Source organism: Electrophorus electricus, chromosome 3, assembly GCF_013358815.1.
Source record: "Electrophorus electricus isolate fEleEle1 chromosome 3, fEleEle1.pri, whole genome shotgun sequence".
Taxonomy (NCBI): domain Eukaryota; kingdom Metazoa; phylum Chordata; class Actinopteri; order Gymnotiformes; family Gymnotidae; genus Electrophorus; species Electrophorus electricus.
The window spans coordinates 16,207,209-16,219,870 of record NC_049537.1 but is presented as its reverse complement, the minus strand read 5'-3'; the positions used below and the strand labels follow the sequence as shown (position 1 = coordinate 16,219,870).

The window sequence follows — 12,662 nt, the reverse complement described above, 5'->3', positions numbered from 1 at the left end:
GCCTAGTTGGATTCATGACAGGCTTGATTTGACCTCAGTTCACAGCTGTTTTTAGCTTCTGTCCTGCAGTAGTGTTATATTCTCTTTTTTTCTCTCTCTGTGTGTCTCTTGCTTTCTCTCTCTCACTCTCTCTCTCTCTCCCTATCACACACACACACACACACACACACACACACACACACACACACACACACACAATCACAAGCACAGAGTTCAGTGCAATTATGAAAACTGCTATACAAATATATACAGTACTGCATATTTATACAAAATTAGTTAGTTGTGTCATTGTGACCACTTATCTCAGGGCAAGTGCATTTTACATTTAATCATTTGACAGACAATTATCCAGACACACTTGCAAAAATAGCTCATGTTTGTAAGCTGCATTGAACACAAAGAGTGTATCACAATATTAATAAAAATGTAATAATAAAAATAATAATGATAATAATAAAATAAATTATAATTAAATGAATAAATGGGGGAACATTTTAGCCTGCATGGTTTTAGCCTAAATGACATCCAACTAATGAAAGCTAGCTAAGAGTGCATTCTGATTCCTCTTCGTTATTTCAAGAGCCTGTGTTTTTACAATTAACAAATGAGCTGAACTCAAAGGCCCAGTAATAATTATTCAATATTACCATAGTTAAGTGCAAATTATTACACTGTTGTGTAAATAGGGGCCATCATTTTGAAATGTATGCTCTTGGTTCTCTGTCCAAAAAAAAAAAAAATGTGTTTGGAGAAGAAAAATATAAATTGTACTGTTGTTGCACTGTCCAGTGTCAACCAGATTTTTTGTCTTTTGAGTCTTGGTTCAACTCGTTTTTTCCTCACACTCTTAGAGAGTTTTTCCTTTGACTTACTTACTGAGGGCTTGGACCTTGGCAAAGACCTTCTCTAAAAAGGGCTATATAAATACAATTTGACTGATTGAATTTATAACATAAAGTTTGCAGCATTAGTTTGGCTATTGCTGGAGGGAACTGAACCTCAGTTACCTGTCCCAGGGAGAAGACCTGCACCATGATGTCAGAGTTACAGTCATTGCTGTGTGCATGTGTGGTTGTTTGCATTTCCCACTCAGATAGGGAAGCAATGATGAAATCCACTCTTAGTCTTCTTTTTAGCATCCCCAGTGGACATTAATTCCTATAACATTTTGATGACTTGCTGTACAGTGGTCCTGGAATCCTAGCCTCTTGCTGTTTTACACTGTTCTCAAATATTATATGAGTAATTACCATTACCATCACATCATCCTGGCCTCATATATAAGATATATAATAACTATACATTTAAAACTTACCAATTGTCTTGTAACAACAAGGAAAAATGTCCTCTACAGAAGTTAATTGTTTTTTGGAATAATCTAAACTGACAAAACAAATTATTATTCTAAATCCATACACAACAAAAAGTTTCTGTATTTTCTGCTGTTTAATTCTCATTAATATATCTTTATTGAATGCATTAGCGGAGGTTTGTATTTTCCTTTTTTTTTTCTTTTTTTTTTTCCTGAAATTACAAGGTACAACTAAACAAGAAAAAGTCATCAGATTTCACTTACATTGAGTGTAAACATCAAGGATAAGAACTCTGATGAAATCCATAATGTATTCCAGCCATTTCCAGTTTCATGATAATATTTTTTGTTTGGAAAGTAAACCTCTCCTTGACAACCTTTCCTGGGTCTGTGGCCCACGGGTTGAAAATCATTGCTGTTGGGTATTTATTTATAGGGTGGGATGACAGCAGAGTGTCGCAAAGAGTGAAAACAAGGCTGAAATATTACAGAGAGGGTACAGAGAGCATGGAGTTCAGCTAAAGCAAAAAAAAAAAAAAGGGTATATCAATGTTTCTAAAGGACTGATTCCATCTTATACGGTGACACAATAGTATTGCGCATAACTGACACTGATATTTTATCGTAGTTATTTTAACATTCCGCTGACTCATCATAAGATTGCTGTCCTTTTATTATTGTAATGATGTGTGAAAGCATACCCCATTGTACACTTTGATCCACTGGTTTTTGTTTTTGTTTTCTTTGAAGTGTTTATTGTTTTACTGTTTCTCTCCTGCTGTGCCATCAGAGCTGGCTATAGGAAAGACTAGATGACTTGCTTTTTCATGGATCTGTTTTTGACTTTTTTTTTTTCCACATGCACACATACACACACACACACACACTTCCTGCATGTCACAGTACAGAGGTTATTCCAGTTTTGAGTTTTTGAACAACAGTCAACAATAGTAAAAACCTGCATGACTTACTTAAAATGTGGAGGCAATGGAGAACACAGTTGCTTTATTATGTTTTCATTTATCGTGGCTTGTTGTGTTGTCTACTGTTTGCACATGTTTGGCTAAATGACTAAATGTTCCATATTGCCTAAATGTAAATGGAAACTAAAAAAGGCAGACAATATTTAATAAAATGGAATATCTCTAAAAGGGACCATACTAACATACAATGCATGCAGAACATTTTCAGACTGTGTCATGTTTTACACATTATTGGTATGTTTCAGATGTAATTATACACAGGAAAGGTTGTCCAATATCCTGTGCCAAACAATTCGAGTTTCACACATAGCCCAGCCCACTCACTTCATAACAGAAACCACATCCTCACAAGCTCTACACACAAGGATCAACAGGTAGGCATCTCCCTTTGTCAGTGTTTCACTGAATTAAACCCACAACACCTACAGAAGGTTCACCTACAAAATTACTTCATCACTACCCTTACCTTCTGCAAACATGGATGTAGCAGCCTTAAGTACAAATCCCCTAGCTCCTATCTCAACTGGCCATATATATATATATATATATATATATATATATATATATATATATATATATATGGCCAGTTGAGATAGTTGAGATATATATATATATGGCCAGTTGAGATAGCACTGCCCCCAAAGGCTTGTACGGTAGGCACTAGACATGATGGGAACATCACTTCAGCCGCCTCTCTTCTTACCCTGATGTGCCTATGACTCTGGAACAAGGTAAATCTGGACTCATCAGACCACATGACCTTCTTCCATTGCTCCAGAGTCCAATCTTTATGCTCCCTAGCAAATTGAAGCTGTTTATGCAGGTTAGCCTCACTGACAAGTGGTTTTCTTAAGGCTACACAGCTGTTTAGTCCCAATCCCTTGAGTCCCTTCACATTGTGCATGTGGAAATGCTCTTACTTTCACTATTAAACATATCCCTGAGTTCTACTGTTGTTTTTCTACAATTTGATTTCACCACACGTTTAAGTGATCGCCGATCACGATCATTCAAGATTTTTTTTCCGACCACATTCCTTACTCGGAGATGATGTTTCCCCACTGTCCTTACGCTTTTTAATAATGCGTTGGGCAGTTCTTAACCTGATTTTAGTAGTTTCAGTAATCTTTTTAGATGTTTTCTCTGCTTGATGCATGCCAATAATTTGACCCTTCTAAAACAGATTAACATCTTTTCTATGACCACAAGATGTGTCTTTCGACATGGTTGTTTAACAAATGAGAAGCTACTCACTGCATCAGTTAAGGTTAAATAACTTGTTGCCAGCTGAAACATAATCATCCATGCAGTAATTATCCAATGGGAGGCTCTTACCTATTTGCTTAGTTAAATCCAGGTGGTGACCATCTCAGCCACTTCCTTTTGATTGCTTTATCAAATGCATCCTCAAATGGAGTTGTTAACTCTATAAAATAAACTGTCCACTTATTTTCAAAGTACAACACCACACCCTGCCTTGGCATAGTTAATGCAACACACTAAGGGCCCTATAGGATTTTTTGTTGTTGTTTCTTTCTTTTTTCTTTTTTTTTTTTTACCAACATCTGCTACTAATTTCCAACCTCATCAGTCCATCTACCAATATTTATAGCCTGAGATTACTCCCCAGAACACTGCCCCTTGTTCACAAACCTAATTGCTGTCAATACTTGGGGAAAGAGTTAACTTCTATGTGCTTATTTTCAAATAAACAGGCTATTGAGCTAACTGCCTGGTTGTCTCCATGTATAACTTTCCTGCAACAAACTTTTATACTAATAAAATCTGCTTATCAACCACTACACAAAAATCACAGGCTAGGATCTTCAACTACCCATTGTCCAAGGTTTTGTGGAGTTGGAAGAACATTGTAAGTTGGAAGTACATTTTACACAACTCACATCCATTGCCCTTGCCAAGTGATTCTCCACTAAATTTGAATAATGAAATCTTTCCCCTTTTTCCCATTTGAAGCCACTGATGTGCATGGTGTCTCCTCTTCATGTTAATGAATAAAAGCAGTAATCATTCACCTTCTCTCTGGCAACATGGTCTTATTAAACACATTCCACAAATCATCTCTTCTGCTTTGCAATGGCCCTAACACATCCTCATGCTCCAAAGCACTCGTAGGTAACTGCAATACCACTCATAGATTCCACGTTCTTCCTGTTTTTGTGACTGGCACAGCCGTTTTTATCACAGCATCCTTAGACCCTAAAAAATAAGATAATGAGTTCCCTTAGCATATTAATATTCCCCAAATAAACTTGTCGGAAGTAGCTCTATCACATCTCTCTGTACCATGCCACACTACTTAGACCAATGGCACCCTTATCTTAAACCTTATTCATAATCCTCTCCAGCCTCTCTATGCTGGTGAGCGCAACTGTCTGTGGCCATCTAATATGAGGCAGCAAACCAAACTGGAGGCACCACATTTTCAATTTATCTGGTAAAAATGACCTATCAATATTATTAATAGCCTTCACCATTTCCTTCTTCAGCTCCTCAACTTGTTCTTTATCATTTAATGTTGCACTACACCATCTAGCCAAACTCTTTACTGGTTTCTCCACTACAGAAGGTATCTGTTCTCCTTCCATAAAAAAAAATGTTCCTGCACAAGTTTTTCTTTCACAATCTTCTAGACTTATTAAGCTTAACCTTCATCCTACCTCACTTAAGATTATCATTCATCTTCTTTAGCAACTACTGAGTACATGGCACAGTAGCTGTCAGCATTGTCAGCATTGTCATCCATGTAGGCCCTGAATGGAGGGAGCTGGGTACTGTGCTACAGACTCTCCCTCTCAGAAGCTCTAATTATCACCTCCATCGCTATTGTGAATGCTAACATTGAAATAGTACAGCTGGCCTTTATACCGATTTCCAGTTGCTGTAACATACTCTCCTGTATTAAAACAAAACTTAATAACCTGCCTTAATTAACCTGTCTAGTAATCCTATCTGGTACCTGGACGAATCCAAATGCCTTCCATAAGAGATTTTGCAGTACCGAGCCAAATGCATGTGTAGGTCCCTATCCTCTTTCTTTTCTCTCTGGATTTGATGCCAAATCATGCTGCTATAAGCCAAACAACCTGGAAATTCTGAAACTCCTGCCTTTTGCACTGATGTATCCATTAACTAAATCACTTTTAAATATGTAACCTTTGCAGTCTTTGTGTGATCACCATAAAGGAAATCTTACCCTCTACATTAAGACTCATAGGCCAAAACTGTTCAATACCCCCAGCATCCTTCTCTTTTGGTATAAAATACAATCCTGTCTCTTCTTGACTCTTTTGGATTAATCCCTTTCTTTTACACTATGACCATCATCTTTCATAAGAACTTCAAGATATCAGGGGCACCTTTATACATGCAGTACAGGACTCCATTAAGCTCAGAGCAGAACCTGCCTTTACACTTTTATACCTCACTCCACTTTGGTGGGCTGGCATCCATTTGCTGCTCTGTATCACCCACTGGTAGAATTTATGCTGCCCCAGCTTCTTTGTCCTTTACTTATCAGAATACACTCTATTGAAATGCCTTTTTGAGTTCTCTTTTGGGAACTTTTGAGTTCTTCTTTTCAACTTTTAGCCTCCTAGATTTCTCCTTACTAAGAAATGTCTTCACAAACCTAAATGCATCCCTAAAAGGTACCCTATAAGTCTCCTTCTTGTTTCTACTTTTCCTCAAGATCTCTGCTCTGCTTTATACCACCAACCTATCATTCAGCTCCTTTTGCAGTGTATTGATACCCCTCTCTTTCCTCCTCTACTTGCCTCCACTGCTTTCTAAGTGACCTTAACTCCTAAGTGAGTTTTCTACTTTCTAACTATTTCTACTTTCCATCTTGAATTCATTATGCCTTGCCTCTTTTCCTTTCCCTGCAAAATACCAAATCTTGCCATCCTATATTCATAAATAACCTTTCCTAAGGTACCTTCAAACCGGTCACTAATAGCTTTCAGATCATCATTAACACTCCTTCCAACCATCATGTCTTCTCCACCTGGCCATCTTACCTTTACTCCCAATCCCTTTTTCATTCAGACTTTTAAAATGGATTTAACTATTCTTTATTGACAATCTATACAGTACACCACAATGACAATGTACTGGAATGCTTTGTCATGTTTTGTAAATATATTAAAAATAGAGAACAAATATGTTTGCAACTATTCTTCATTTAGTATTTGCTTCAAGTATCTTTGGCATCAATTACAGCTTTATGTCTTCTTGGGAATGATTCTACAAGCTTGGCACACCTGTCTATTGTAACTACAATTTTTGTTGGCAGAATCATTTAAATAAAGTCAGGTTGGACAGAAAGTCTAAATGCACAGTCATTTTCAGGTTTCTCCAGAGATGCTTTATTGGGTTCAGGTTTATACTTTGGCCAGGCCACTTAAGAATTTTCATACTTTTTCCAAAGCCACACTTTAGAAGTAGTAGTGGCAGTATGTTTCATGTTATTGTCTTATGTTAACCTTTGTCTAATCCTGAGATTTAGATAATCTGAAAAAGGTCATCACCCACAATTGCTCTATATTTTTCTGCATCCATCTTTCCCTCTGTCCTCACTAATCTTCCAGTCCATGCCACTGAAAAACATCTTTAAGACATGATGCTGCCTCCACACTGTTTGACTGTAGGGTTTGTATAAATGAGGTGATGATCACTGCCTGTTTGTTTCAATGCTGCTGGGATCTGTGGCCAAATAGTTGAATATTAATTTCATCAAACCTGAGGATCTTGCTTCTAATTGTCTGAGAGTTGATCTTTTGGCAAACTCAAAGTAGGTTAATTTGCTTTTTAGTTAGGAATTGCTTTTATCTAGCCAGTACTGATCTAAAAGCCCAATTAGTGGAATGCCATTGGGTTCTTGCTTACCTGTCTGACCAAGGCCTTTCGTCCCCAGTTACTCAGTTTGGCTCCATCACTATATCTACAAAGACTGTTGGTGGTTCCACATTTTGGCCATTTTCAATGCTGCAGACATTTTCTTGCATTCTTTCCAAAATATGTGCCTTGACACAATCCTGTCTTGTAGGTATACAGACAATTCTCTCAACCTCATGGCTTGATTTACATACATGATCCACTGTTAGAACCTATATGGAAAGCTGTCTGCCTTTTGTAATTATATCCAATAAATGCAATTAGGTAAAGGTAGACTCCAAAGAAGTTGTAGAATCATTTTAAGGACCACTGACAGATGTAGGGTATCCTAGGGTCATAACAAAATGTTTGAATACTTATTTAAATGCTATATTTCAATCTTTTATTTTTAATTTAAAATGCATTCTATAAACCAAATTTTTCTTTGTCATTGTGAAGTATTGTATGTGGATTTTTGATAAAATCATGCTGGTTGATAAACAGTTCCTTTATTGACCATGAAGACTGCCATTGAGCAAGAGAAGCTTAGATTAGCTGTATAAGCAATTGGGAATAGGGTCCCTTTCCATCCCCAAATTCCTTTTTATTGAAAAGACCTCTGTGCTTTGTGCGTTTTCTAATAGATACATCGATTTAAAACTACATTGCATTCTTGGGGGAAATTATTTCAGTTTAGAAGCCATTTGGGACTCAATTCAAATGAGACTGCTGGATTGGCCCCCAAACTTTGGAACTTTCTACCCCTATTTCATCTTTAAAAAAATAAATAAAATACAGTGAAAAACTTTATACTCAGCCCCTTTACTCACTATCTACCAAATATATGTTTTCTGATAGTTTACTCCTTTAGTTTGTTCTGTCTTTTGCTGCATGTTTGTGCTACTGCATTGTGACCTTGGGTCTTATGAAAGACCCAACATAAAAATAAAAATAAAATAAAATAAATAAGCTAAAGAATTTTAAGTAGCAATTTAAACATGACCTTTAACCATGTGTTTGCATCTGCAGTGTTTCCTCAAATGGATTAGTGTTGCTTTTGAAACAGAATTGGCTAGCTAGCTGCTTATTCCATCTTTGGCCATTTCCTCATAGTCGTTTGGAGAGTAAGGTGCTGGTGCTGGAGACTCAGCAGCGAACAGAGCTGGAGGACATACGGGAAGAGAAGGAGAGGCTGCAAGACCTTGTGGGGAGGCAGTCAGCTGCCATCACAGCTCTGGAGAGGCAGCTACGCACAGCCAGCAGTAACAGTTCTGCCCTACAGAAACAACAGCAACAGCTGATGAAGTCCATTCATGCCCTCATCAGCTTGGTGTCTGCTGGGACAGGTAAACACGAATGCGTACAGACACACATGTGAGTACATATACAGTGCATACCTGTATGTTTTCAAAATGTGGGGTTATATATATGTTTTATTTGTGCTCTGAGTTTAAGGAAACATAGCATAGTTCTGGCGAAAAAAAAAAACATTTGACCTTTTTGGTATTATTTTGTTAGTCCTGATATCTTACCACCTTTTCCATTTGCTTTTCCTTTAAATAAACACACACACCTGCACACGTACACACACACACGCACACACACACACACACACACACACACACTGCATGAGATTACAGCTGGCATTTTTAAATATTTTAATCATATATAAAGTGATTGAGAGAATTAGAGGATTAGGTAGTGCCCCCTACAGGACCCCCTGAACATTTGGCAATTGTCAGGACTGCCCACAGTAAAGAAATGTAGTATCATTAGATAGATCACATGGAGGTCCCCATTTAATTTTCATTAGGAAAAATTATGATAGGAAAAATGTTTTAAAATAATTATGAAGCAGCTACAAATGCAGTGATTCAGATGAGTGAAACATAAAGAGTGCATGTTTGGTCTGAGCAAAGAAATACATTAGATAGTTTAACAATAAGCTCTTTCTTTTGATATTTTTGTCTTCTCAATTAAACATACTCTCATTCACAGACACTTAGACACATACACACACACATGGGGAGCTCAGCTAACATGAGGCAGAGTACATATCAGCTTACAGATTCCCTTTGGCAGTCCATGAGAAAATTTTTAATTTTCCTATGTGAAAAATGATCTTTAAAAGATTCCAAAAACAAAGATATCTTGCCTGAACAATGTGCAACCATCATGGGATATGACCTGTTCATGTAGAGTTAATGACAATAATTAAAATCACTTCTGTTGCCATGAGACAATGCTACTGGGATATGAGGACTATGTTAGTTTGCCATCTAAGAATTCTTGATTCAGCATAAACTTGACAGAATAAATATCTTCCCTTGCAGTGTCAGACTTCACACCAAGTGAAAGGAAGTTCAGAGACTGTGCTGAAGCCTATAGGTCTGGTCTCAACACCAGTGGAGTCTATCACATTTATGTTGGAGACATGATGGAACCCACAAAGGTACAGCCTTTCAACCAGGTCATTGAATTAGTCAGAAAGATAGAATGTGATGGACCCTGAGGAGCTTTAGAAAATGACATGATTCTTTATAACCCCCCAGTTCGTTCTTTTCCTGCAGCTCACCTGGTAGTGCAGGTAAAGCAAAGTGCTTCCAATGTGATTCCCAGGGAGAACACATCCTGATATATAGATGAGTCTTTGCCAAATGCTGTAATGGTTCTTTAAGAGATGAAGAGGACAAGAATGTGCTTAGCACTCTTTGACCTAGGACCATAACCTGCAGTTATTTGAATTGGTGAGGCCTTGAAAAGTGTTTGACTACTTAACAAGTATGGACTTGTTAAGAAGGGTGTATGGAAAGTCATGATAAATTAAAGCGTTTAGCCAAGAGAAGCTGTGCATTGCAGTGATTTTTTTCAAGGTAATGGCGTGAAAAAATCACGCCTTACCCATCGCAAATCAACACACAGCTTCAAGTAGCTTTTTGCGTTTATAAAACAGAGACAAAAATAATGTGATCAAATACACCAGTGCCCAATAAATCATTTAATGTATTAAATAATGTATTAATAACAATATTCATAATAAACACTTCTTCCACCAGGCAATTCTTTCCACTAACTAGTTTTCATTGCTGAGTAACACAAGGGAAAGGATTATACTACTCAATGGAATATTGCATTAATACAGAATTCAGCCATTGTGAGGTGGTCATAGGTGTGTATATCGAAGATTTTACAACAGCTTTCAACACTGCTCAGCCAAGCAGATTTTTATAATGTAAAATATATTAGAATATAAAATCATTGTGACAGAATAATGTTTGACAACCCTTTATGGTCCTTTGCTGCTAGAGGCTATTATTCAGAGCATAATGACTCCTACAAGATGGCTGTGGATCCACCACCAAGTTTAACATGCATGCAAGATTTGTGCTTTTTATAACAGGTTAGGTGTCTATGTGTCCTTCCTCGGATGCAAGCAGTTTAAGAACAGTGAGCCTGCCATGAACTCCAGTTTTGTGAAGCCCACAATACGCAATTCATGTTGTTGAAGTTCCTCAGCTGCTCTATGGCCGTTTTTGAGATTGTGGTTTAGTGGTCATTAGTAGCTATCCTGTTTGGCAACCAGGCATGCTTGTCAGTGAGATACTGTTCCACTTTGCTGATGCATTCTTACCATATTTGTTAAATGCTGCCATGATGATTGAGACTTTTCTCATTTTCACCTTAAAGAACTTCACCATTTTTTAACACTGACTGACCTGTTATATGGAATGCTGTTGGTTGTTAAATCTCCATAACCAATTGTCAGAACACTTTTATTGCTGATGTAGAATGTTATTCGGCAATCTAATATAAGTCACTTGCATAACTACCTCTGTTTCTTCTGTTTGATTTGAAAAAAAAAAACCTCATTTACCTGATGCTTTTATACAAAGCAACTTGCAATTATGAGTAAAGGGCCTTGCTCAGGGGCCCAACAGTAGCAACAGTGCTTGAACCAGCAACAATCCAATTATAATTCAAGTACCTTAACCACTGAGCTACCACTGTCCCAACTCACATGAGAATCCACTTGTTCGGTCATTTTTCTTATTATTCATGAATGTAAGCTTTCCAACCCAAATAATCAGTTATCCAAGATGCCATACCAGTATCTATAGATAATTTATTTAGACTGCATTTGAAGTGTGGAGAGAGATCAGTCAGTGAGATGCACTGTCACCACAGGTCTTCTGTGACATGGAAACCAGCGGAGGAGGCTGGACAGTATTTCAACGCAGGATCAACGGCACAGTAGATTTCCAAAGAAGCTGGAAAGAGTACAAAATGGTGAGTACACACACTCATGCATGTACACGCATACCTAATTGGACACACTCAACACACATGTGCACACACACAGAGTTTTTTTAAGTCTTTCAACAACTAGCAGCCTAGTGAAAGGTTGCTCAGGCAACATTGGCTCTGGTTTACTCAGGATCCATTAATCTATTAAGCCATTATAATTGGTCATAGCTGAATGAAGGAGATGCTACGTCCTTGTGCTGTGTAGGTTCACAGGACAATATGAACATGGCTAGATAATATTTATACAGAACATGGGCAGTTACTAAATGTTTTCTTAATTATTCAGTGGAAGAGTTTGGCTTCATTCTCATGAAATAAGCTAACAAATCAGCAAAAGAATGAAACATGGAGTGTAAAACAACATCTGACAGTACGACGTCACTGCCAACATTTGTACTCTTTTTATAAGGACCGTGGCCTGTACTATGTGAAGGCTCTAGACATGCTAGACATGCTACAAAAGTTTATGTAGACACCAACATGTTTGGGGTTTTTTATGTGCTACGTATAGCCCGTTCGAGCATCCCTGTCTTCATGGTTTCTCTGTCTCATGTCTGTTTCGTTTCAGTCCCGTTGTCCCAGTCTGTGTTGCATTTTTGTTTTCCTCATCCTTTTGTGCCTCCAGTCATCTCTCTTCATTTGTTATCTTTTGTTGTATCTCCTCAGCCTCCCTCCTGGCCCTTTTGTCATCCTCAGTCTGTTTCTGTTAAGGGTTCTGCTCCTGCTTCCACTGCTGCATCCATTCTTGGTTCTTGTTTTGTTTTGTCTGCTCCTGTTGCCCCTGTTCCCACGTCTGTTCCCTTGTCTGCTTCTGTTGTGTCAGGTGTCTGTGTGTTCTGTTTCTTTTGCTCCTGTGCCTGCTTCTCATCATGTCCAGTGTTCTGCTCCTGTTTCTGGTCTGTCTGTTCCTGTGTCTCATCTGGTTCCTGTCCCTTCTCCTCGGCTTGTCCATTCTGTTCCTGTCGGTGTCTTGTCCTATTCCTGTTCTTGGTCGGTTCTGTTTATTTTTTGCACACTTCCGTGCAGTGTGCTTTGGCGGGGGGGGTACTGTCACTATTGGCCCCTCCTAGTGTCCCTGTCTCCATGGTTTCCATGTCCGTGTCTTTGTTTAACTTTACTTCCTTGTTGTGGTTTTTGTTCCTTAGTTTCGTTTTCTCTGCCTCTCATGA

At 38.0% G+C, this 12,662-nt stretch overlaps 1 protein-coding gene across 2 annotated transcripts in view; it reads left to right on the top strand.

Annotated features, from left to right (window-relative positions):
* angpt4 (angiopoietin 4) overlaps positions 1-12,662 on the top strand; it is a 34,543-nt gene that overhangs the window by 17,294 nt on the left and 4,587 nt on the right. For both annotated transcript variants that reach the window (XM_027004968.2, XM_027004969.2), the window contains exons 4-6: positions 8,302-8,534; positions 9,522-9,640; positions 11,374-11,475. In XM_027004968.2, coding sequence (XP_026860769.2) covers positions 8,302-8,534; positions 9,522-9,640; positions 11,374-11,475 — 454 coding nt within the window. The remainder of the gene's footprint in view (positions 1-8,301; positions 8,535-9,521; positions 9,641-11,373; positions 11,476-12,662) is intronic.